This window comes from Onychomys torridus, chromosome 17, assembly GCF_903995425.1.
Source record: "Onychomys torridus chromosome 17, mOncTor1.1, whole genome shotgun sequence".
Taxonomy (NCBI): domain Eukaryota; kingdom Metazoa; phylum Chordata; class Mammalia; order Rodentia; family Cricetidae; genus Onychomys; species Onychomys torridus.
Window position 1 is genome coordinate 56524815 of NC_050459.1, and position 27544 is coordinate 56552358.

Here is a 27544-nt window from a genome sequence, read left to right on the forward strand (position 1 = left end):
TACACAAAATGGAAGCCCCCAAGCGCATGTACCCCCAAGCTCACGCACCCTCCCTCCCTAATCCTAGGATGCACAGTAGCACCAAAAATGAAAGAACACCAGGCAAGAGGCAGATGCCCTTATCCTCCAAGCCAAACTCAACGTGCCTGGGAGATCTTTAAAAAACCTTCTACTGGATTATTCCACTTCCATCTGATAAACAGAGAAAAACCGAAAGACAAACATCATCCTTCTTCTGTCTCTTTTTAAAAATAACCACAAAATTATAAAACTTTTGCCTCTTAAGTATTAATGAGTTTCTATTTCAGTATTTTCAAAGATGAGAAGACTGCAAATGTGTAATAAAAAAAAAAAAGTTGCCATTAATAGCTGGGTGTTTGGCAGCCGAGAGAACTCTGGCCTCTGGCGCTTACTCACCCAGGCTAAGTGTGACTTTCTTCTTCGGCCACAGCTATGAATAAGACCATAGGTAATAAAGCTGCACTAAAGGAGGTAGTTCAGAACTCTGCACCTCGGCAGGTTGTCTCCTGCCCTTCTACAAACTGGAGTTTTTCATGCGCGTGAATGGTTCATGTAACAAGAAAACACAGTTTTCAGGGGAAATGGATGACTCTGGAAAGATTTAGGTTGAGTGAAATGACCCAAACTCAGAAAGACAAACACCACTTTCTCTCCTATATGTGTATCCCAGCTTGTAATGTAGGGATTTAGGCACATGGGTATAAATGTTGTTAAGTTTGAAAATTAGAAAGATGCTAAAAAGAGATTTGGGGGATGGGTAGGACAGAAAGACATGAGACATGAGGGTGGAAAGGAGAGTCGTCATAAAGAAGGGCAGGAGGGTGGGGGAGACTAGGAGGGAAGAATTTACTAAAACACACTTTGTTTGAAAATACCATAATGAGGCGGGGCGTTGGTGGCACACACCTTTAATCCCAACACTCGGGAGGCAGAGGCAGGCCGATCTCTGTGAGTTCGAGGCCAGCCTGGGCTACAGAGTGAATTCCAGGAAAGGCGCAACGCTACACAGAGAAACCCTGTCTCAAAAAACCAAAAAAAAAAAAAAAAAAAAAAAAGAAAAGAAAGAAAGAAAATACCATAATGAGCTAGGCAGTGGTTGCTCGCACCTTTAATCCCAGCACTCAGGAGGCAGAGACAGGTGGATCTCTGTGATTTTAAGGCCAGCCTGGTCTACCGAGGGAGTTCTAGGACAACCAGGGCTACACAGATAAACTCTGTCTCAAAAAAGCAAAAGGGAGGAGGAGGGGAGGGAGAGAAGGAAACATCCATAATGACACCTCTATTTTGTATGCTGATTAGGGTCAGTGAATTGGCTCAGAGGTAAAGGCAGTTGCAAACAAGCCCCAAAACATTAGTTTGAGCCCCAGAACCCACATGCCTAAAGGAGAGAACCATATCCTACAAATTGTCCTCTGACCTCACATGTGTACTGTCATACACAGACACAGACACAGACACACACTAAATAGATAAATAAATGTTTAAATTTTTAGTTAAATTATATTTTTTTGAAGTACTGACCTGTCAAGATCTCTGCTGGGGGTGTGGGGGAGGAGTCCTGTGTGACTGACAGACAAGACAACTTCGGAAAGAAGAGGAGCTACCACACAGCCCTGAGATCCCGCCCATCTCATGGACACTGGTGCTGCACACCTCAAATCCCTACAAAGGCAACAACACTCTAGCATTCCACATTCCAAATTTCAAAGCAATCTAGCTGAGGAGACAGGCCAGTCCATATCGTGTTTGTTATGCTTAAAGACCTGAGTGCTATCCCAAGAGCCCCATAACAAGCCTTTCCGGGCATGCTGGTGTGTGCGTGTAACCCAGTGCTGAAAGGTAGAGCCTCAAAGAGCCCTAGAGCTCATTGTTCAGCCTGCCTAGCCTAATCATTGCCTCCCCGGTCCCAGTGAAAGTCCTCTGCCCCAAACCCAGGTGAATGGTTCCTGAGGATGACACACAAAATGTCTGGTCTCTCTGTTGCACATGTACCCCCAACACACACACACAAGAGCACACATGCATGTACACGAACATACCCTCCCCAAAATAAAATGATTTTATTCCAAAAAAACTTTAAAATGTTTTTACAACATTTACAATTTTCTCCTTTCTACTCTTCAATTTGCAAATTTCCTTAGGGTTTTATTTGCTGTGTCTTCTTTAATGGAGAATAGATTTTTTTTTTTGTAATATGTTTTACATTTATCAGGCCAGAGTCCACAGAGGCAAAATCATCCCTTAAGAGTGGACTATACATAGTGAGGATTCTCTGTAACACAGGGACCAGTCATTTCATAATGTACCCAAAGGTCGGAAGAGGTAAAGGAGCTAAGAATACATTGAGTGAATTGGGCAAAAAATGTTTGCCACCGTAAGCATTAGCAGATCTTCTCTTCATATTGCAAATACTCTGACTCAACCGGTAACAGTCATCACAGGCCCCCAACCCTCTCTTGAGATTCTGTGATTTCTGTGCTACTGACACATCATCACCCGCCTTTCTCTGCCTAACCCTCTCTGCCATCTTCTGACTACTGTAGTCTTTAAAGAGCTGCTGAGGCTAACATTTTGTCCTGAAACACCCATGTTTCTCTTTCCTTTAGTGGTCAATCCACAATCACTATTTTACCTTCAAAAGATTCTATGCAAAGGATTCCTAAATAGTGTCTTGACTCAAATTAAGATCTTCATTTCAAAGTGATTATCATATTTCTCCTTCCAGGTGGTTGATCCTAGTGTCTTCCTAAATCTGCATGTGTTACCTTCTGCACAAACCAACAACTAGGTTAAATCCTTAGCCTGGCTTTCAGAGACATTCATGACATGAACAAAGTCCACCTTTTAAAGTTGCACACTTCCTGCCTGTACCATAAGCGCTATGCACAAAACCCTCTGTGGCTGTCCCCTGACTCGTGCCTGGTAACCACACCTACAAAGGATGGAATACAACCCAGATATGAGCTCTTCTTCCAGAGCTTTCCATCAACATTGGCCACAATTCAACTGAATAGACATCATTTCCTCCACATCACTTCCTCCTCATTGCCCCTATTTAATGTATGTCCCTCCATTCTCTAATCTGGAACTCTCAATTACTCTTAATGTACCTGCCATGTTTGGTCTTGATTATCATAACATATACACGTGCCTTATCCTCCCAGCTACATAACAGAAGCTTCTTAAAAAATAGTGGAAGATTGCATATTTTTAAATAGATGCACAACACATATGTATCATTTATTATCAATCGTTACAGCCTTTACAAATCTTACTTCAGAGGCTGGAGAAATGGCTCAGCAGTTAAGAGCATTGGCTGCTCTTCCAGAGGTCCTGAGTTCGATTCCCAGCAACCTCATGGTGGCTCACAACCATCTATAATAAGATCTGGTGCCCTCTTCTGACCTGCAGGCATACATGCAGACAGAATACTGTATACATAATAAATAAATAAATCTTTTTTAAAAAATCTTACTTGAAATCCATTTTTATCATTAAATTGAAAACACTAATAACTATTCATATTCTGATACATTAAGTACCACAGGTAATCATTATTTTAAATATACACAAGTAAACATAATACAATGTGTACATGTGTAAAAATAACTCATGTCTCCCCCATTAATATGTACAGACTTTTTTCATATCAGTTTTAAAAAATGAATGGAGCCAAATATGGTAATACATGCCTATAATCCCAGCACTTGGGAGATTGAGGCAAGAAGATCAAAAGGCTAGCCTGGACTACATACTGAAACATTGTCTCAAAAAGCAAAGCAAAAATAAATTTAATTTAAAAGTACGTGTATAGGCAGGCATAGTGTCACATGCCTTTAATCACAGCACTCAGAAGGCAGAGACAGAGAAGGCAGAGGGAGAGGCAGATGGATCTCTGTGTGTTTGAGGCCAGTGTGGTCGACAAAGTGAGTTGCAGGGCAGCCAGAGACTCAGAGTAAGACCCTGTCTTTTTTTAAATTTTTATTTATTCTTCTCTCATATGATACATCCCAACTGCAGCTTCCACTCCCTCATATCCCCATAAAAGAGCAGGGCTCCCAGAGACATCAACCAAACACAAGATCCTGTCTTAAAAAAAAAAAGAAAGAAAGAAAAAAGGACATGTATAACCATTTGGCTTATGGACATAAAATGTAGGAGAATGGTGTCCAAGTTGGATCTTTTTCTAAGTACATCAAGATTAACATGATCACATAATGAAGATTATTTAGGCAATTCAATTTTATAATGTAAATAAGTGCAAAAGTAAAGCCCTTTAATTCCTAGTGCCAAAGCTTAGGTCCGTGAAATAATTAGCTGTAATAATGGTGGAATTACTGACTAGTTAAAACACCAAATGTCTGCCAAGGTGTATATCTCCCAGGAATCTTTGATGATAGAACTATATATTTAAGTACAACTAATGCCAGATGGTCTCCTCAATTAAAAAATAATAATAATAACAGGAGGGAATATACCAATGCTATGAGCCAATAGTCAACCAATGAGATCAGTCCTCAGTTGCTAGGCTCTTCTCTCACCATGGCAACACTTACTTCAGCAAGAATGTCGGGTTTCCAAGACAAACTGCCCATCTAAAAATTTCAGATCACCCAAGCTATGATCAGCAGATATTTCAGCAGAAATAACAGTCATAAATATAGAAACAGCATTCTTTAAGAAATTGTTGCTAACTGTTAGTTTGGAAACTATTCTCAACAATTATGTGATTCCCTTTAGCACAAATAACTTCCTGCCTTGCCATTTACTATAGACATATGAACAGGTCAACACAGAACTGTTTTCTCAGTGGAAACCCCACCAAATCTGGGTTATTTATTTTCACTTTCTAACCATTAGCAGCATATCACATACCTTATTCTGCACTCATCTGGAGCTATCCCCACAGTACCCTTCCCAAAGGGCCTCTCCCATTTTTCGATTTCCCCTGAGACCAGGACTCTACTTTGGAAAACACAAGTCAGAAATCTTTTTAAGAATTATCCTGGCTGGGCGGCAGTGGTGCACGCCTTTAATCCCAGCACTTGGGAGGCAGAGCTAGGCGGATCTCTGTGAGTTTGAGGCCAGCCTGGGCTACCAAGTGAGTTCCAGGAAAAGGCGCAAAGCTACACAGAGAAACCCTGTCTCAGAAAAAAAAAAAAATTATCCTGATAGAAGATAGCCAGCTTCAATTCTTTCAATTCTTCCTCCTAAATTAATTTTATATATCCATTCTAACAATGAATCTGATCTAGTGGGGATCGGATCATAACTGTGTTATAACTCGTATTGGTTTCTTATCTTATTGTTATGACAAAATACCTCGCCAATGACACTTAAGAAAAACACTGTTTCTTTTGGCTCACACTTTGAGGATACAGTCCATCCTAGTATGTGGTGGTGAAGTCAAGGCAGCGGGAATTTGAAGCATCTGCTCACATTGTATCCACAGTGAGGGAGCAGAGAAAGATGAACACTTGTGTTCAGCTAGTTTTCTCCTTTTATGAAGTCTGGAACACCAGTCCAAGAAATGGTGAAATCAGGGTGTGTCTTCCTATCTCAATTAGCTTAATTTTTTCTAAGTTAATTTTATAATGATTCTTTGTGGATTTCACATCATGCATCTCGATCCCAATCATTTCCCCATCCATCCGCACTGACCCTCTGCCCTTGCAACCTCCCCGGCCCCCACCAGATAAAACAAATTAAAATTTAAAAGAAAAATCTCATTGTGGAAGCTGGAGTGTGACACAGTGAGTCACACAGTTGCACCCTTTAGCCCATACATCTTTCCTTCCAGGTGTTCATTGCATGAGTCATTGGTCTGGTTAGAGGTCTCTGGTTTCTGCTACATCATCAATACTAGGTGCTCACTGGGGTTCCTCTTGGATATCCTGTTACTGTCCTGTGTCATGGAGATCTTGCAGCTTTGGGTCTTCAGGACCAGCCCCTTCGAATGAATGCTCCAGCAAGTCATAGATGGTGTGGATGTTGGGATGAAACAGCTCATAACCCTGGTTCTGGGCCTGGGTGGTTGCTGGGTGGGTCAGCCTTCCAGCTTTCCCTCATTCTAACCACCAGAATGAGCTCTTCAGCACAACTCTGGCTAGATCACTCTATGCAGTAAACATCAAAGAGTAGGCTTATTTTCCTGCTCTCATGGCCTCGGTCTGGTTCACCTGCACCCACACCACCAAAGCCAAGGCTAGCTCTACTGTGTTGCGCAAGCAAGGTGCTGGGGCCACTCTTCCAAGGCTGCAGCTAGTGAGAGGCAGGGCCACAGTTAGCCTGATTTAAATAATCTCTCACAGGCATGCCCAAAGGCAAACTGAATCTAGATTATCCCTCACAAGCATGCATAGAGGCTTATCTTCCTGTTCATTCTAGATCCTTATGTTGACAATTCTAGATTATGTTGACAATCAACATAAGCCATCACAATTGGGTAAAATTGAATTTTACCAGTGGGTTTTTTTTTTCCATTTAGTCTTCTCCTCATACAATACATCCCAACCACAGCTTCTCCTCTCTTTACTCCTCCCAGTTTCCTTCATATACCTCCTCTCTCCCCCAGGTCCATCTCCCCCCCCCCCCAGAAAAAGATAGGCCTCCCAGAGATATCAACCAAGCACAGCACAACAACATACAACAGGAACCAGGGACAAGGCTGGGCAGTCGTGGTGCAAGCCTTTAATCCCAGCACTTGGGAGGTAGAGTCTAACAGATCTCTCTGAGTTCCAGGTCAGAATGGTCTACAGAGTGAGTTCAAGGTTAGTCAGGGCTAAATAGAGAAACCCTGTCTCAAACTTCCTCACCAAAAAAAAAAAAAAAAGAAAAGAAAAAGACCAGGCACAAACCCCTCACATCGAAGCTAGATAAAGCAACATATTGAGAGGAAAGGGGTCCCAAGAGCAGGCAAAAGAGTCAAAGACAGCCCCACTCCCATTGTCAGGCGTGCCCCCAGAACACCAAGCCAACAACCATAAGATATACGCAGAGGACCTAGTTCAGATCCGTGCAGGCTCTGTGATTGCTGCTTCAGTCTCTGTTGAGGACCCACATGCCCTGATTAGTCGATTCTGTGAGCTGTGTTCTCCTGGTGTCCTGGAGCCCTCTGGTTCCCACAATTCCTCTTCCCCCTCCATCAGCAGAGATCTGATGGAGACCTCCAACTTGGGCCCTCTCTCTCTGCCTAGTGTTTGCTGTGGGTCTCTGCATCTGCTACCATCAGTTACTGGAGTTAGCTTCTCTGATGACAACTAGACTAGACACAGATCTGTGAGTAAAACAGAATATCATTAGGAATCATTTCATTGTGTTTTCTTTTGTTTTGTCGTGTTTGGTTATACCCTAGGTCTCTGGGGTATCCAGTCTCTGGTTCCTGGTCATCCAGGCAGTGTCAGGCATGGGTTCCCTCTTATGGCATGGGCCCAATAGGCCACTCCCAAAAATCTGTGTTGCCATTGCGCCAGCACAACTTGCAGGCAGGACAGATTGTGGGTCAAGGGTTTTATAAATGGGTTGGTGTTCCAGTCCCACACTGGAAGCCTTGCCTGTTTATAGAAGATGGATGGCTGGTTCAGGCTTTGAACTATCCATTACTAGGAGTCCTCACCAGGATCACCCTGGGAGATTCCGGGGACTTTCCACTGCACTAGATTTCCACATTATCCCACAAATGCCCTTCAATCGGTCTTCTCTCTCCATCCATTCCTCTCCCACCTGATCCTCCCTGCTATTCCCATCCCCACCCATCCCAAGTCTATCCTCAAAATATATTCTATTTCCCCTTCTCAGTAAGATCCATGTGCCCCACTTAGAGCCCTCCTTCTTACTTGGCCATTCTTGTCTGTAGATTATAGAATGGTTATCATTTACTTAATAGCTAATACCCACTTATAAGTGAGTACATACCATGATTGCCTTTCTGGGCCTAGATTGCCTTGCCCGTGATGATTTTTTCTAGTTCCATTGATTTGCCTTCAAATTTCATGATGTCATTGTTTTTAACAGATAAGTAATACTCTACTGTGTAAATGTACCACATTTCTTTATCCATTCTTCCATTGAGGGACATTTAGATTGTTTCTAGTTTCTGGCTAATATGAATAAAGCTGCTATGAATATAGTTGAGCAAGTGTCCTTGTGGTAGCATGGAGTGCCCAAGAGTGGTATAGCTGGGTTTTGAGGTAGGTAGATTCTCAATTTTCTAATATTGATTCCCATAGTTGCTGTACAAGTTTCCACCAGCAATGGATGAGTGTTCCCCTTGTTCCACATCCTAACCAGTATGAGCTATCACTTGTGTTATTGGTCTTAGCCATTCAGACAAGTTTAAGGTGTAATCTCAAAGTTGATTTGATTTACATTTCCCTAATAACTAAGGATGTTGAACATTTCTTTAAATGTTTCTCATACATTAGATATTTCTCTATTTAAGATTCTCTGTTTAGATCTGCATCCATTTTTAAATTGGATTATTTAGTTTGTTGATGTCTAGTTTCTTGAGTTCTTTATATATTTTGGATATTAGTCCTCTGTGGCATGTGGAGTTGGTAAAAATCTTTCCCCATTCTGTAGGCTGTTGTTTTGTCCTATTGACAGTGTCCTTTGCCTTAAAAAAAAAAAGCCTTTAAGTCTCATGAAGTCCCATTTATTAATTGTTGATCTTAGTGTGTACTCTATTGATGTTCTATTCAGGAAACTGTCTTCTGTGCCAATGCATTCAAGACTATCCCCCACTTTCTCTTCTATAAGCTTATTGCTACTTATACTGCTGAGGTACTTGGCATTGGACCCACGGCCTACTGTATTCTTTTAAGCACATGCTCTACCACTAAGCTACAACCTCAGCTACCACCAATAAATGTATTTTGAAGCAAGATTAAATCCTTCATCCCATCTGCCAAAGTCATCCATTCATAAAGCATGATATTGTGAATAAAGTAAATCGGCTAATTCTCAGTATTTTCCTAAATCCCGGCCATCAACTCATTCTCTCTCTCTCTCTCTCTCTCTCTCTCTCTCTCTCTCTCTCTCTCTCTCCCTCTCCCTCCCTCCCTCCTCATAGACTCCAAATGTATGCCTCTGCTTTTTATTTATTTTAACTCATGTCTGTGCCTCTGTGCCCTGGAAGCCCAACCCTCCAACAAGTTCAGAGAAGTCTTCCAACAAAAGCTTGTTTCTTTCCAGAGAGTGGATTTTACTGCCAAGAGAAATAACATCTTCTTCATTTGCTTACGCTGTGCTAGAGTGATGTAGTTCAGTCCTTTCCTGGCTTTCTTCTACCCCAATCCATGCCCATCCACCTTTGGCACACCCCTAAGCGTTCACATCACACAGGGCAGGAAACACTGCTCTTTGGAATTGAAAGCACACTGATAAGTCATGTTCCAGTAAATTCTGCAGACAAGTCCACACCAACATTTCACAGCCATAAGAAATCACTTCATCCTTTCCCAACTCTATCAGAAAATGAATCGCAGGCACTGTAGGCTTGACAACCTAGCATAGGTTATTTCATTTCTCTCTGAAGCCCAATGCAATCATCTATAAAATGAGAGTGTTCTAGTCGGTGGGGGAGGGGGGAAGCTATAGTTCTAATGTTTCACAGTACTAAGGAGCACTAATGAAGATTGGGTTCAACATTACAAGTAATTCAAAATAAATTTGCCCTAATCAAAAACCTATAATTGGAAAAATTAGCTCAATGCTAAATATTTCCGAGTAGTGAATCTCTCTCTCCAAATCGTCTGACAGACTACAGGATCGTTATTCGAGTGTTAGATGCAGCTGGGTGAATGCTCTATAGCAGCTGCCGATTTGGAAAGCAACCCAGCAGGCTGGGCTCTCCCTCAGCTCCTCAGCTACGTCATCACTTTGGATGTTTCCATTTTTGATGCTTTGTTTTTAAACATGTTCATTGTGTTATTTTTGAGACCTGGTATAGATATGTTATCCAGACTGACCTTGAATCCCCAGCCTTAAGACATCCTGTCATCTCTGTACCTTGGATATCTAGACACGAGAACACAGCCACTGTGCCCAACACTAGATAAGTTCTTTTTTCTTTTTTTATTGCAGGGTGAAAACAGAATGCTAATTGAGCTATATTTAACTGATGGAAATTGGCTTAGCAAAATCAAAATTAGCTAACATGTTTTTACTCTATGAATTACTAGAAAGTATCTAACAAGCCAGACATGGTAGGCCTACCTTTAATTTCAGGCAGAGGTAGAGAGATGCCTGTGAGTTCAAGGGCAGCCTGCTCTACATAGCAAGAAGCCAGCCATGCCTACATAATCAGACCCTGTCTCAAAAAGAAAAAGTGTTCAGTAGCGACTGAGGGAATTATGATCAATTACTGCTTATTATAGTATATTATTAACTAATTATTCTGCTTATAATTGCATAATATAGAATAAGCTATATAAATACACAACCATATTATTTGCCTACTTTTTGCTAAATAAAATTTACTAAATAAAATGTTAGCATACTCTCCACCCAAAATAGTTTTACTTCCCTGATAGAGGAAACAGACTCCAAAGAACAATGGCACCCAAACTGTATTCACTGACATGATGAAAATGTGACAGTAATGTCACCACACCAGGGACAGGATGGAAAATACATACAAAGTGTAATTACAATATGTACGAAGTGTAGTAAACAGGGATGGAGAAGTGACTCTGTGGTTAGGAGCATTGTCTTCTTTTCCGAAGGACCTGTGTTTGATTCCCAGCACCCACATGGCAGCTCATAACTATCCGTAACTCCAGTCCCTGAGGATTCAATAGGATTCGGCCCCTTCTGGCTTCCTCAGGCACCAGCACACGTGTGGTGAGCACACATATATGCAGGCAAAGCACTCATACTCATAAAATAAAAACCATCTTTAAAAACAAGTGTAATCGTTTTTAAAGGGTTCGAATTAACCATTTCTTCTTCTACTACTTTTTATTAGGTCACTTGTGGTGTGCCTTTAATCCCAGCACTCAGGAGGCAGAAGCAAATGGATCTCTGAATTTGAGGCCAGCCTGGTCTGCATAGTGAGTTCCAGGACAGCCAGAGCTACACAATGAAAACCCTCATAAATAAATAGATAGATAGATAGATAGATAGATAGATAGATAGATAGATAGATAAATGAATAAATAAATAAATAAATAAATAAATAAATAAATAAAAATTTTAATTCAAATTCACCTTTTAACCCTACTCACACCCTCACCTTCTTCTAAAATGATCTCCTTCTTTCAAAAAGTCTTGTGTCCATTTTCCCAGTTGCTTTAGTTAGTTAGCATACAAAAGAATGAGTTTCATTATGACACTTCACACATATATACTATAAAATAGTGGGTTTCATTATGACGTTTCACATATACGTATCACTGAATTTGGCTCGTCTTTCCTCCTGTCACTGACCCCTGTCCCTCACTTCCCTGACTTCCTTCTTCAGCACGAACAGTTACTCTTCAGTTTTACTGTCTGAATGTGTAGTTAGATTCTGCCTAAAGAGGAAACACATGATAGCTGTTTTTCTCACCCACCCATGACCCTGTCTGCCCCTCCTCATCCCCTCTGACCTCTTCTTCCATGCCCATAATCCTTCTTTAATATATATCAATATATATTATATAGTAGATATAAATAGATCTATATCCCTTAATTCCCTCTTTCTTTCCCTCCATACCTCCCTCTCTCCCTTCAACTCTCTATTATTAATTACTTAGCAATGTAGTATTGTTTGTTTCATGTCTTATTTCCTTCTTTTGTTGTCATTTGTTTATTGAGACAAGGTCTTGCCAGATGGCTCAGGCTGGCCTCAAACTCACAGCACTCCTCTACCTCAGCCTCCTGAGCGCTGAATAATGGGGAGGAGTCACCATGCCACCAGGTTCTGTTCGCGTCTTTGGAAGCATCTCTTTGATTTGCTGACTGTCGCTCATATAGGTACTTCATTGCTATTGCTACATTGAATCTGAGGTGGGTATAGCAACAGAGATGATGCAGTGCCCTCCGGGACACAGCGCTTGACCTCCAAATGAGAACGGGTTTGAATGTGTTTCTGTGTGGCATTTCCAAATGCCTCATGAATGAAAGTCATTATTCTCTTCTTGGTGATCTGTCCTACTACTAGGGTGTTTCTACCTGAATATTGCTAACAGGGCCCTTTGATACCACTGCATATGACCTGGGTCTGAGAACATGGAAAATATTACATGGTCTACAAAAGAGAGCCTTCTCAGCCTTTTGCAAATGTTGGCCAAAGTATCAATATTTTCCTTATGCTGCTCTCTTTATAGAGTTCACAAACACACTAACCAATAAATTTTTGAGAAAATACCAGCAAGCCTCACCCTTCTGCACCCTCACTTAGGAAACACATTCCCATTCATTCCCTCCCCCCAAATGCAGAGCTCACAGAACTACAGCAACCAGTGAACTCAACTTCAACGTTAAAGGGGTAACTGCAATAAAATAAGAATTTTAAGTGCTTAGGAAAAGTAGCTCCAAACTCACACTGGCTTACACTCCTGAATGCTGCATGAGATTTTAAAATACAGTTTATACATACTGAAATAGAGTTAAAGGAGAAAGGAAAATGTTTCAAAGATTAAAAATCATTAGGGACAAAACTCCTCTCCAGCAACCCAAATCAATGACTTCTTTCATGTTTTTGTTTATGTGTGTGTGTGTGTGTGTGTGTGTGTGTGTGTGTGTGTGTGTGTGTTTGGGGGGCATATGTATGTTTCAGAGAGAGAGAGAGAGAAACAGATTTTCAGAGGACTGTTTTCAACTTGGTTCTTTTCTTCTACCAAATAGTTTACAAAGATTGAGCCCAGGTTCTCAGGCTTGGTGACAGGCACATTTTTCCACTGAGTGGTCTCACCAATTCCCTGAAGCAACTAGTAACAGCACACTCAGAAGCCTAGAAATAATAAAAGAGGCCTCAAGAGCTTTTAAGTAATTATCATAGACTTTACTGCTACAATAGAACCTAGAGCAAGCCTTACCACTTGTAATGTTAAAATTTTTCAAATGAAAAGTACCACCAAATTGGATCTCAGCACTTGCGATTCAGAGGCAGGTCTGTGAGTTTGAGGCCAGTCTGGTTTACATTGAAAGTTTCAGGAGAGTCAGGGATACATAACAGAGAGATCCTGTCCACAAAAAAATAATTTTTAAAAAATCAGGAAACTGGCTAGATCATACCTATAATCTCAGGAAGAAAAAAAATTATCCTAGAGATGCAACTCAATTGGTAGCATGCTTGCCTAGCATGCACAGAGCTCTGGACCAGGCCCAAACTTCCAACATTTGGGAGGGTGAGAAAAGGTCATCCTCAACTGCATAGAGAGCTGGAAGCCAGTCTGAAATACAAGAGATCCTACCACACACAGAAAAATTAATCAATTACATGTTTGTTTGCTTGTTTGTTTGTTTGTTTGTTTTATCTGAATTAGGTTAGATTTTAGACACTGTAGTGTACCAAATTCCATTAAAGGTCATAATGTTTAAATATATTTAAAATAATGAGCAGACACATATTTTTCCTAAATGTCCTCAGAGCTAAAGGTTCTTCCTCCAAAGGCACACAGTATGTCAAGGTGCACTCTGATGCATTTATATGTGCATGGAAGGCTGTCAAGGCACACAGTATGTTAGAGGTTATTATGCAGGCATGGAAGGCTGGGAGAGGTTAGGAAGAGACCATGTCAATTACCCAAACTTCTCACCAAATGTGATACCTGAAGCCACAGGCAGGAAAAATTCTCTCCCAGCTTGACAGACACATTGAACCTCCTTTATAGTTTCTCTTTTACCTGACTCAAAACCTACAAGGAAGCATGCTAGTGATTCAGGCCACATCCATAGGTTTATGTCCTACGATGACTTAATTTTCAACATGAATTACAGCTGCCATTCCCCCCAGGTGACAGAGAGTATGTGGTATTGTACTTTCTTGGTTATCGAGTATTGTCCATCGAATTACAAAGACTTCCTCCTCATTGTCACACTGTCTGACAAGGCCATGTTACTCTTTTTTATTATGATTAGCTTATTTTTTATTATGATTAGTTTATGTCTTTATTTTTGCTGTGTGACTATATTGTCTACATGTAGGTCTATTCACCATGTACATGCCTGGCCCCTGTGGAAGTCAGAAGACGGCATCAGATCCCCTAGAACAAGAGCTACAGGCAGCTGAGCAATTACACAGGTGCTGGGAATTGAACCAAGGTCCTCTACAGGCAGCCTGTGTTCTTAACTTCCCAGTAATCTCTCCAGCTCCCCACATTACTCTGAACAAATATTGAAATGATGTTTAATTGAAAATTAAATGTCACATGTGGCTGCATGTAGTCCTTCCTTCACAGACCCCAGGATTGTTCACCAGAGGACTAAAAGCCTTTTTGGACTTGGGTTCTGATTTAGCCAGACTGAGGCACCACAACATACAAAGAGAAGCTGCGTTTGGCTTTGTTGTTGTTTTAACATTTGTTTGCTTGGTTTGTGTGCAGAGGCAGGTAGATGTGTGGCTATGGCTGCACTATGGAGAGAGAGAGAAAAAGAGAGAGAGAGAGAGAGAGAGAGAGAGAGAGAGAGAGAGAGAGGAGGGCAGAGGACATCCAGCGGGAGTTGATTCTCGTCTTCCATCATGTGGGTTCCAGGAAACAACTTCAGGTCCTCAGATTTGGTGGTGGGCACCTTTGCCTGTTGAGCCATCTCACCTGCCCAGAACCATGCCTAAAGAACAATAAGACCTGAAGGCTCACATATAGTGAGGACTTTATGTACAAAGGACCAGAATGAGTACCAATCTAGAGCATTAACACAGGAACCTACTGGTGATAAAATTATGTATGCCAGACATTATGAATATAACAATAAAGTAGGCTAGGTGGTGGTGGTGTATGCCTTTAATCCTAGCAATTAGAAAACAGAGGCAGACAGATCTCTGAGTTTAAGGTCGGCCTGGTCTACAGAGCTAGTTCCAGGATAGCTAGAACTGATACACAGAGAAACCCTGTCTTGAAAAATCAAAAACAATAAAGCTCAGCAAGATGGCTCATTTCTCCTCAAGAATGTGAGAAGGAAGACAAACACTGGCATAACTATTAGCTTGCACACTCACAAGTAATGGCTGACAAGGTGGGTACATCTAACATGTTTTGTCAGTCCTTTTGAAGTATTCATTCATTCATTAATGCATCGAGAATCTACTACAGACCCAACAGACACCTTGAATAGTCTACCCTCCAAATGTACAGTCACTATCCTGGGTCCAGAAAATGACAGATCTGTTAGAAAACCTTTTTAAGAAATGGGAAAGAGCCAGCAAGCTGGTCCAAGGAGTAAAAACGATTGCCAACAGGCTGGATGGCCTGAGTTCAATCTCCAGACCCCACATGGTATCAGAGAACCGATGATGACAGAAAGTCGTCCTCTGACCTCCACATGTGTGCCGTGACATGCAGGAGCCCATACACACTCACACGCACACAAATAATAAATAAGTTTTTAAAAAGTTAAAAAAAAATAACAGGAGGATATATACCAATACATAACTTGGCAATGTGAAAACTTAATACCGACATAAAAATGTGTCTTAAACTATGAGAGCATGGTTTTCATTAGGTATTTGGACTTGTTCATTTATTATCTCAGTGACATTTTAATCCTGTTTATCTTCCAGACAGTTTTAGAAAACTTAATTTATAAACGGTCGTAAGTCATTCCAGCCTCCTGGCAGCTCTAGTATGTTTGACTAAGAAATCGAAGGGAAGAATGGCCCTCCAGAGAGAGGAAAACTCCAGCACAAGCAATACTCAAACTGTGGGCTCTTGGAGGATCTTACAGATATGTTCCCGGAGTCTTTTTTCATAGCTCTGACCTCTGTCATGAAGGAATGGGGGTGTAAGGATGTGGGTGAGGAGGAATGAGGCTCCTTTATGTAGCTTGCCACCAGCTATCCTTGTCTAAGGAAAGAGAAGCAATACAGACTTAACCAAAACATGCCTATTTAAAGACATAGGTCTCCATAAATCCTCTTTAAATAGCCTGCTGGAAAAATAAACACCCCGAGTTACCTGTCTTTCTTAAAATAAAACTATTAAAAAATTTTTAGAGGTTTATTGATTGTATTATTTTATGTGAGTGAATGTTTTGTCTGCATGTGTGTGTATGTGACAACAGGTGACATTCATTTTGTAGGGAATAAGATCATGCGACAGTATCTTTGCAAAGGAAGAAAATTCAGGTATTTTCTTTCTCCTCTTTTCCCCAAGTGCTTGGGGTTGGATGCAGCCCACCACTGACTGGACTATATCCCCAACCCCTGATTTTTCTCTTCAACATTTCAACAGAAGAAGGATCCTGCACACTCCAAATCCTGGGAAGGCAAGCACTAATTCCTTGGGTGCCACAGACGTGAAGATGCTGTTAATTCAGAACCCAACTTGGAGGCATGCCTACGAGGAAGACAGTCATGGACAAAGACGTGTCCCTAGGCTCATTGTGTGGCTGAGCATGGTGATACATTCCTGGGTGTTCATGACTCAGATGAGTCAAACCACAGCCACAAATTAGGGTCTGGAGAGTTGACTCAGACGTGAAGAGCATTTGTTGCTCTTGCATAGGACCCAAGTTCTATCCCCTGCACCCAATGGCAGCTCACAGCAATCTGTAACACCAGTCCCAGGAGATCCAGTGCTCTCTGCTAACCTCCAAAGACACCAGACATGCACATTCACACATATAGGCAAAATACTTATCCACATAAAATAAAAAGATCTTTCAATTAATTTCAAAGACAGGACTATTCTTCTCTCCTCTTTTGATATCCACAGCTGAAAGGGAGGAAGAGAAGAGAGCAAGATGGCCTCTCCAAGCTGACCTCAAGCTGACTCCAGAGGCACCCAGTAAGCACTCACACAAGAGCAGGGGCAAATGTGTATCAAACGCTCAGAAGCTGTGGGAGAATACATGACCACACTGTAAGAGGACAATAGCCAAAGAAAATTCCTGAAATATAAGAAACGGTTTAGAAATGATGATTTCTTACTTTTTAAATTAGTATACAAAGTATGAGATGTCGATAGACATTGAATACCAATCTGAAATTTTAAGTATTTTAAGATGGTGTCTGCTCTAACAATTGTCTTGCCACCATCAAAACTTAGACAAAAATCTACATGTCTGTCATATTTTAGAGTGTGCATCTACACAGTACTATTAAACTGTATATATATACAGTAAACACATGGGAATTATTTTGTTGCTGTTTTGTTATTTTTCACAATGGATTTGAGTCTTGGGAAAAATCTATTTAACCAGCTGATTTCTCTTTGTGGGAGTGTGGGATGGTCAGTGGATTGTGCCAATTTGAAGCTGTTTCCAAAATCATAGCATCTAATCCCCTCGTGCTGGAGAAGTCCAGAAACTGGGTTAACATTTATGGAGTTCCCACAATAATAAGACTGATTTTTCTCTAGCAAATGTAAACAAAACCATCTGTGCTTACATCACAAACGAAACTATTTTGTTAGGACCACAGCACTTTTAAACCAAAAACTGGACCCTGCCTCCTCCAACACAAACCATTCCTTTCTGTAAATGCCTTCAGCATTTCTAGTAGCTTCTCCTGTGTCCACTATCTCTATGTTTGCAGCACCCAGGATAGAATGGGGAAGGCCACAACCATGGAATCGGTACGCAACAGACATTTTCCAGAATTGAAGCTGTTATCGGAGTTCGACATTGAATTTCATCTTCTGTGAAAGGGCAAACCCAAGGCAGGATAAGCAGAAGGCTGGATGTAGGTCTCATGTCCATAGTCTCAGCAATTGGAAGACTGAGGCAGGATGATCATTTCTATTTTGAAGCCAGCATGAGGTACACACAGTAGGTTAGAGGTCATCCTAGCTTTGTGATGGTACACACTGTCAAAGAAGGAAGGGGGGAGTGGAGGAGAGGAAGGAAAGAAGGGAGGGAGGGAGGGAGGAGGGGAGAGGGAAAGACAGAGAAAGAGAGGAAAAGAAATTAAGAGAAAGAAAGAAAGTAAGAAAGAAAGAAAGAAAGAAAGAAAGAAAGAAAGAAAGAAGAAAGAAGGGAGGGAGGGAGGAAAGAAAGAAAGAGAGAAAGAAAGAAAGAAAGAAAGAAAGAAAGAAAGAAAGAAAGAAAGAAAGAAAGAAAGAGAGAAAAAAACTAAAGGAAAAGACCTGCTAGCTGGCTTAGTGGGTTAAGGCACTTGCTATCAAGTTTGAAAACCAGTATTCAATCCCAGAGACCCATAAGGAAAGAGAGAATGTGCAAGCTGACCTCTGACCTCCACATGACACTGTGGCACTTGTGTGAATGTGGAGAGAGAGAGAGAGAGAGAGAGAGAGAGAGAGAGAGAGAGAGAGGAGGGAGAGCACAAATGCATACATGCAAAAAAAATTACAAAAATGTGCTAAGGATTTATCTCAAAAGACCTGATAAACATGGTAAAACACTATATATATATATATATGGAGAGCATTTATTAAGTAATTCCTCAATTAAAGTAGAAGTAGTATTTGCATTATCAGAGATACATCTTCTTTTCATTTTTGAGAAATCTATTTTGGTGTGAAATGATAGTTACAGTCAAAAGTTTAAAAATTAATTCGTGGCAAAAAAAAAAAAAGTTATAGCTTAGTTGCTTTTGCATAGGACCAAAGTTCCCAGCACACACATGGAGGTTACAAACCATCTAAAATCCAAGCTAAAATCCAAGCTCCAGGGGTCACAGCACCCTCTTCTGGCATCCACTAAGAACAGGCACACACAAAGTGCACATACATTCATTGAGGCAAAACACTCAAACACATAAAATAAAAATACTTATTTAGTTGTGTAAAAAATATTGGTTAGGAGTTTTACTGTCCTAAACATGCTCAAATGTAAGATTTGAGTTTAGCTGTAGATCCAAGGAGCTTCTTTGGGGGGTGAAATTGCTGTAAATAGAGATATCCGGGTAAAAGTGAAACCTTCTGGATTTACATAGTCGGTGTGATTTAGGAAGAGGAACTAGGAAAGCTCACTAGGACAGCATCCCTTCTAGATCTGAACATGAGGGAGATGTCTGCCATGAACAAGCAAATCAGATAAATTATGGGCTTATCCCAATTCCCCTGACAAGCAAAACCACAGCAAGGCAATTTTTAGCAACCTAAATTTAACTTGAAAGTTTTATGTAGGTTCATTTTAAAAACACATGATCTACACCCTTTCTTTAGAAAAAAAGCCTTTACTTGAAATGAAATATCCTTAAGTGAAGTTTTTTCAAATGATTGTTGTAGAGCCAGGATGCTTTTACAGTAAACAGGTTTCTATAAAAAACAAAATATTTACTAACCTCAGAAAGTTATTCAAGAGTGTACTGTCCTAGGCAACTCTCTGGATTTTGTTTAAGCATATACCCTGTAATATTCTACATACCCCACCTTCATCTTTTGGACTAACTCATTTGGGGACAGTCTAAGATGTAGATAGAGTATCTGAAAATAATTAAAACTTCCAGCAACATAAGCAGTTCTTATCTTTGGCTAGGTTTTATTCTAAAGAGCCATATCATGAATTTTTAAAGAAATAGAAACATTCACAGACAGATGGATTCATGCAGTTCCAATAATTACTGGGAAGGGAAGAACACACTTAAACATCCTTCCCATTTGAGCTCATTTGATCTACCAGCTAGCTTCCAAAGGGTCTTCTCTGTGACATTGTCAAGTGCATGGTTGAGATAGCATATCCTGAGGGATAACAAAATCAGAGCCTGGAAAAGTGCAGCTTTGTTGTTTAAAACAAGCATAAGTTTCTTCCTGTGCAACACTCATCACTGGTGTACATTTTATTATTTTTTATATTTATTTGCGTGACAGCATATGAACGTGACCATGCATGCTATCACTTTGAGTGTAGAGGTCAGAGGACAGCCTGAGGGAGTCAGCTCTCTCCCTCTACGATGGAGGTCCTGGAGGCTGAATTCACAGCTTCAGGTTAGCTGTTAAGTCTCTTTACCCACTAAGCCATCTCACCAGCCACTAATGCTGGTTTTTTTTTTTTTTAAGTCAAAATTCACTAAAAAATTCTTGCTGATTACATCTGAAACTTTTATTCAACTTTTCTTCTAAAAGGCAATTTAACTGTACAAAATAAAGGCATCCTAGAGCAAAGACTTTCCAGTTCAACCACACAGCATGGACAGCCATTCACCTAGTGGATTCCTCCATTATGAAAAACTGTATGTAATAAAAATACAACTACACACATTCCTGTGATTCTTTATATTATACTTCTGGCATGCTCACATGAGTTATGGCATGACCTTCATCGTGGCCTAATTTGGTAATGAACAGTTTTGCCTGTTGGGAAAGCATGCATTTATTCAACAGATATCCATTGAGTGGCCATCATGCCAGAAGCATTTACTCAACCGATATCCATTGAGTGGCCATCATGCCAGAAGCATTTACTCAACAGATATCCATTGAGTGGCCGTCATGCCTGAAGCATTTACTCCACAGATACCCATTGAGTGGCAGCCATTGTTGCATTAGTTTCTTTGCTGCTTTGGCCACCAGAGCCAGTTAAGGGAAGAAGGGTTTCCTTCAGCTTGCAGTTGGAGATCTATTCCACTGTGGTAGGGAAGACGCCATGATGGAGGAAGAAGGCAGCTGGTCACATTTCCTTGGCAGTCAAGAACCAGAGAGTGAACAAGGAGTAGGGCTGAAGTATAAACCCTCAAGGCATGCCCCCATGACCTTCCTTCAGATATGGTCTGCCTCCTAAAGGTTTCACAGCCTCTGTACCAGTACTACCAGTGTACTGGTGCTCAAACACATGAACCTACAGGGGACATTTCATATCCAATCCACAAGAACTGTACGAGACATTTAAGGTTTAAAAAACAAAAAACAAAAAAGTAAAACCCCTAAGCCCATAGTTACTAGAAGAACACACAGGCCAACAAAAGAAATGCTATAGCATAGGTGATAATAACTGTTACTACTTATTAAGAACTCTCTATCTATCATCTCACTTATCATGTGATTATCATTTCACAGGTGATATATGACCATAGTGAGAAGGTAATTAATTGGCTTTCCCACTAGCACTCAGCTGAAAACAAAACGCAGGATTTGAACTCAAGTCCTCTAACATTGAAATTATCATTGTCTTTACCTGATGTTCTCCAAAGAATCTTGGAAATGCATAGAAAGAACCCCAGTGCAGAAAAACTTGGGAAGGCATGAAAGAAACAGTTCCAAATACCTTCCACTGATGCTGAGATGGGTAGACAGGTCATGACCTTCGGCAATTTCATCATAAATTCTTTAGGAAAACAAGTTAGATTGCCAATGAAAATACTCGTTTTGTCCTAGACATATTTGTTCACCTGAAGGGAGAACCATGAAGATAGTCTTAAAGAATGAGTGCTATGTTCCTACCGAGTAAAATGGTCTGTCAGACTGAAACAAATCAAGAACCCCCGCACACTATAAAACAAATAAAAGGCAAACATCTGTGAAGAAGAAAATTGTAAGAACTGGAGGAAAGTCAACCAGGCCAGGATAACACCAGCAGTAAGGTGGGCAGCAGTCCTGAGATGTCTCGGCCGATGGAGCAAAGTTCCCAGAGCTGCCAAGTAAAGGGAAATTCTTTAGTTAGCCCATCTCCTAACCAGACACAAGCAATTTTGGGATATACTTTTGTATAGACTATGCACCTCTGGCCTTGTGGCATTCCTGTGAAGTGTGAGTTTATAACAAAAGAAAGACAGGGGAGTAGAGAGATGGCTCAGCAGGTAAGAGCACTTGTCCCTGTTGCTGAGAACTTGAGTTCATTTCCCCGGACCCATGATGGAGGGTTCATAACCGCCATTAACTCATGCTCCAGGGAACTGTCTCCATCTTCTGGACTCCTTGGGCATTGCTCTCATGGACACAATGCCACAAATAGATACACACATTAATTTAAAAAAAAATTAAAGTATGAGAGCATGAAGCTGCCTAATAAGGAAAGACAAATTGCAAAGTCTCAATCTCACTAGCCTTTCTCATCAAAATTATCCTAAGCTTTGTGGTCTCAGAATCTTGCTCATGTTTCAGTAAGCATATGTAATAAGTAAAAAGTGATTACATAAATCACTATACCAGTTACTTCTAAACAGCATTAACAAAAAAGGTAAACACATGCCCCACCTACTGAAGAGCTTTCCTTATGATAAAGGCACTCCACTGAAGATCTACAAAATCAATCCTTAATAATAAGATAATGAATGCCAATACTGTATTTTATGCACCCAACAGGGCTGGGAGGATGTAGCTCAGTGAAAGAGTGTTTATTATTAATTATTAATGATGCTGAGAAATTTTAAAAGGTACAAACCTGTTTTTCTTATTTATCTAATGCTTGTCAAACCATGCATCACTGAATGAACTTATGACATTCTGGGGTAACCTGTTACCCTTTCTAAGGCTCCTTTGTATTCCTTAATGTCTTTCTAAAGAATGTGAGTGCAAAAGACAAGAGACTTTATCCCTTAAGTCAACCAATGTGGTACGTGGTAGAGATGATTCTTTGCCACTTTTCATGTTGGTTTCCATAAAAACTGCCTCTTTGAGTTGGGCGTGTGCTGGCCTGGCATACACCAGCCCTAGATTCTACCCCAAGCCTGAGCAGTCTGAGCATGGAATATAAGGTTATAGCCCAGATCAGTCTCTCCTCCCTTCCGCTGGCCAATCATAAGTCAATCAAGAATGTAACTTCTGGCAAAAGCCCTGTTGACTCATCCAGTCTAAAAATAACTCTTGACCTTGGGTGGTTCGGTTCAGCTTCTCCTCCAGAATCTCACATCTATCTTCACTGACTGTCAGCTCCTGCTTGCCTGTAATCAGTTCACACTAATTCATACCAAATTGGCTAGGCAAAAATAAAAACACACACTCCATCAAAATCTCTGTCTGTCTGTTTGTTTTGTTCAAGCTCTGTAGGTATTTTGTCAGCATAATACATTTCATCACAATATTTGGCAAATACATCTTGGCACTCAGGAACTTTAAATTTTTACAGATTTGGGGGGAAATAGGCCCAAAATAATCCTTCCAGTATGTGAGAGAGAAAATCCATGCTCTCAAGAATGTGTTTAAAATGACATTTCAGCTGTGAATCAGGTTGACTTCCCAAAAGCAAGTTTGAACTACTTGTAAACAATTATCGTTCCAAACAAATTGATTTTTAACCCTGGACAGAATGGTCTGAGCATTTGGATCCTATTACTTAGATATAAATTAAGAAAGGTTTCTTTCCTGCATATTTTAGCAAGTCAAAAAATCAACCTGATTCCTATTGAATCGTCACAGAATGTGTGTAGATATTTTTTTCACTGACAATTTCAAAATGGGATTTCCTGATTGTGCATGTGTGCATGAATGTGTACATGTGTGCCTTCCTGTTTGCTTGCACACCAGTGGGAAGGTACAAAACCAACATGGGTACCTTCCTCAATCCCTCTTCACCTTCCTCTTTGAAACAAGGTTTCTTGCTGAATTTGGTGCTTGGTGGTTCAGCTGGGTTGGCTGGCCAGCAAGCTCCTAGGGTCCCCCGACTGCACTGCATCGCCAGCACAGAGGTTATAGGGGCTCCCCGCTCAGCTTCTTCTGTGAGTTCTGGGGGATCCCATTCAGGCCATCATGCTTGTGTGACAGGCATGTTACTGATTGAACCATCGCCCTAGAGACATCTCTGGGGCCTCCTTTCCCTTTTGATGAGTTCAACGGTGAATGACTAAGGGCATGATTTGGGGGAGTTAAGTTCAAGTTCAGCTCACAGATTGTGCCAAACAAATACAGAGATTGCTTCCTTCTGCCCAAGAAGAAAGCTGGGGGTTTCAACAAGTATCTGCTCCTCTAACCAAAGGAAACCTTCAGTTGTTGCTGTCGTCATCGTTGTTTGGAGAATATGTTGCTTTGCTAGGGCACTTAATCTTTAGAAATAACCACAAATATTTTTTGGTACTGGGGATCCAACACAAGGCCCTAAGCGGGTGCTCTGACACTCAGTTACCTCCAAAACTATCTAGATCAAAATAAAAGTGACTCTTCTCTCAAGCTGGAAAATAAAATGAATGTTAAAAATGTCATGGAAATGTTCAATCAAGTCAATGGACATAAAGCAGAGTGAAAAGTGTTACTTCAGAGCCGGTGAGTGAAGCCACTCAGTGCCAAGCCTGACAGCCTGAGTTTATTCCCAGGACCCACATGGTAGAGGAGAGAACCAACTTCCGAAAAGTTGTCCTTTGACCTCCAGCCATACACCACGACATGAATTCACACCTGCATGAACACACACAGATTAATAAACGATGAAGTTTTTTAAATGTCTAATGTTTTTTCAAACAAATCTCAAATGCACTTTAGTGATTTAGTTCAGGTAGGTAGTCTGCTTCAAAAGAGGTCTGAGCAATATTAGAATTTGTAAATGTCAGTTAATTGTACCTTTCCTGCCTTCTGTCACGCACGCTCCAGGCCCCTCACCCATGATTCCCTAGTATTCTTTCTGAGTCTCATCCCAGTCACTTATTGCCCAATAACCTTTATGCCTAAATGTCCCGGTCACCATCCCCCTGAGGCCAGGAACCGTCTTGTGTCTAATTCATAGAACTTAGCTCACCCTGAAGGTGTAAGATTTCAAAACAACGACAACAAAACAAACAAAACCACTGAATGAACCCATTTCTACCTCAGAAGGCGTGTAGATATTCCTTTTTTTTTTTTTTTTTTTTTTTGGTTTAACCTGAAAGCATTTGAAGGACATTTTTAAAAATGATCATTTTCAGCCAGATTTGCAGATCTGAGTGTACTATCCATCCCAGATATTCAAGCAAAATAATTCATGTTCATTTTCAGAACCTGTCACATTCTTGCAATAATAACATTCTATCATTTTGTCTCTGCATTTGAAACAAGGCCACACAACGTGAAACCATAGCTTTCATAAAAATCTCTTTAAATAATTCCAGAAACCCACACCATCGCAGTCTGTGGACAGCAGAGCCGAGGCAGCAGAATCACAGAACCATCAGGAGCGGCCAGCTTTGGCTGTGGGGCTTGGGTGAAAATGAGCGTTCATGTAGGCCTGTTGTCTTTATCTTCCAACAGCTATGCAAACATTGCACATCAAGTTTCTGACTGACATGATGAACCTTGCTGCAACACTTTGTGGATGTTTTCTAGGACCTGATTTTAGGGTTTTCAGGGCAAATTCATCCACATCCTTTTAATTACCTTATTTGTATTGTTTTTCTAGAGGCTTATTATTTGATCAGCCCATACATTCCACGTTGAAAGACCCAGGTATCTCTATTATCACCTATCGTAATCCTTTCTATACCACGGGGAAACTGCTGGCCGCTGGCTAAACTATGCAGGCATCTGAATGCATGGCTCATCGATAGAGACTTATGCAGCCTTCATAGAGCGCAGCCTATGACAAAAAAAAAAAAAAAAGAAAGAAAAGAAAAAAAGAAAAGAAAAAGAAAGAAAGAAGAAGAAAAAGAAAGAAGGAAAAGAAAGGAGGGGGAAAAGAAAAAAGTCAGGAGTGGTGGGAAACACCATAATCCCATTAGGATCTGGAAGCTAGAGGATCAGGAGTTCAAGACCAACCTCGACTACATTTCAAATGCAAGGCCAAGCTAAGCGACCAAGAGATCCTGTGAGGAAAGAAAATGGGAGGGGGAGATGGAGGAAGGGAGGCTATCAACAACCTGCAGTGAGAATTTTCAGCCTAGCTTTTGTGCTTTCTTCACTGTTAAAAAAAAATAAAAAGCATTCCATGCTGATTGTAGCGCTCAGACCTTTAGGATCAACAGAAAGCTCGGGCCTAAATCATTTCTAAAAAGCACAAACATAACCCAAAAGGTCCCAAAACATGGTTTAAAATATCCTTGTAATACTAAGCCCACAGCCTTTAACATAAATCAAAATGTGCTTTAACATACTTTGAAGGAAAATGCCTAACACCATGGTTCCAGGAGATAAAACCCGGTCATGAACTATTCATCTCAGAGTGGTTAAAGCAGAGGGGATGGGGTGTCATGTTCTATTTTCTCTTCGAAAGGCCATCTGCAGTTTCAGAATTTGTATGCCTGTGAGAGATCCTGGTAGGAAAGAGCTACATGTATGCACACGACGCGACACCTAGATCATCAATATCCTTTTAAAATTTGCCAGCATCCACAGCCTAAGGCTCACACATGGGTAGAGGTGGGTGCGCAGAGCCTGCAGCGCCCAATAAGCTGGTCCTTTGGAAATTCTCAAACAAACGATAAATGGCTCTTTCCAGTCTCCCCTGAGACCCTTGCCTTCTGCACCTTATTTTTCCACTCTTGTCTGCCGGGAAGGTGTTTGCAGAGAATAGAATTCCTGAGAACTCACGATTTCATTCTGTTTGGAGTTTGACCCATCTGTGAGCGAGCTCTGGGATTTGCTCGCCTGTTACTCCTGCCCCCATGGCTCCAGCCTCCCTCGCCTGTGTTCACCAAAAAGGGAGTCGGAGATACGAACGATGGGGAAGAGGCTGGGCGCTCGGTTCCTTTCCCACTTCCCACCTTCCATCCAAGCATCCTCCACCGGGAATCAGCACCGGGCCCACTCCTCCTCCTTCCCGTCCCTGTCCCTGGGGCCCCTCAGCAGGCAGCGTACTCACCGGGCTCATGGATCCCGGGGTTGTCAGACAGCTCGATGACCAGGAGCTCCCGGCCCTCGAAGCTGCGCCCCACCGTGTAGATCCTGCTGATGGCGGTGCACTGCAGCCAGACGGACACCAGCGCCTCGCGCAGCTCGGGGTAGCGGTGGTACTCGAAGGAGATGCCGTCCTCCTGCTGCAGCCGCCGGCGCCGCCGCATGCCAGCCGCGGGTGCCCCGGGATCCTGGGCTTCCGCCGGCAGCAGCCACCCGCCGGCCACCAGGGCAGCGCAGAACGCTAGCAGCACTCGTCCTCTGCGCCCGGCCATCGCGTCCCCGCGAGCTGCACCGCAGGCCTCTTTTGTCTGCCCGGGCCCGGGTGGAGTTGGCGAGCTCAGCACCAGCCTCCTCTCACCTCACCTTCCAGGGCTCAATGAGCGGTGGTGCGCGCTGGGGCCACCCAGAGGACAGCGGCGATGCGGCGGCTCTGCGCGCGGCACTACCCGCCCCGGGGAGCGGGAGCCAGGAAGCCCAGCACAGGGCTGGCAGCCGCCAGGGATGCTGGCGTGATTCCTTGGCTCAGCCCCACGTCAAAAGCCAAATGGCGCCAGGGACCAGGCAGGTGACACCTAAAGGCTTGGCTCAGGAAGGCTGTTGTCAATGAGAGGGAACCAGGACCCAGGACCATGCTTGTAGAAAACACATTCTTGGGTTGTTAGTAGAGCCTTTTAAGGTAGCACCTCCAGGATTTCCACCTGGACACATCAGAATGTAGGGTGGGGTTGAGAAGCAACCAGCTGCCGCCT

The 27544-nt window shown here is 41.8% G+C and overlaps 1 protein-coding gene across 1 annotated transcript in view; it reads right to left on the bottom strand.

The window, feature by feature from the left end:
* Cpe (carboxypeptidase E) overlaps positions 1 to 27235 on the bottom strand; it is a 103343-nt gene extending 76108 nt beyond the window's left edge. The window contains exon 1 of the mRNA XM_036209521.1: positions 26761 to 27235. Coding sequence (XP_036065414.1) covers positions 26761 to 27067 — 307 coding nt within the window. The 5' untranslated portion in view covers positions 27068 to 27235. The remainder of the gene's footprint in view (positions 1 to 26760) is intronic.
* Between the last annotated feature and the right edge of the window lie 309 nt (positions 27236 to 27544).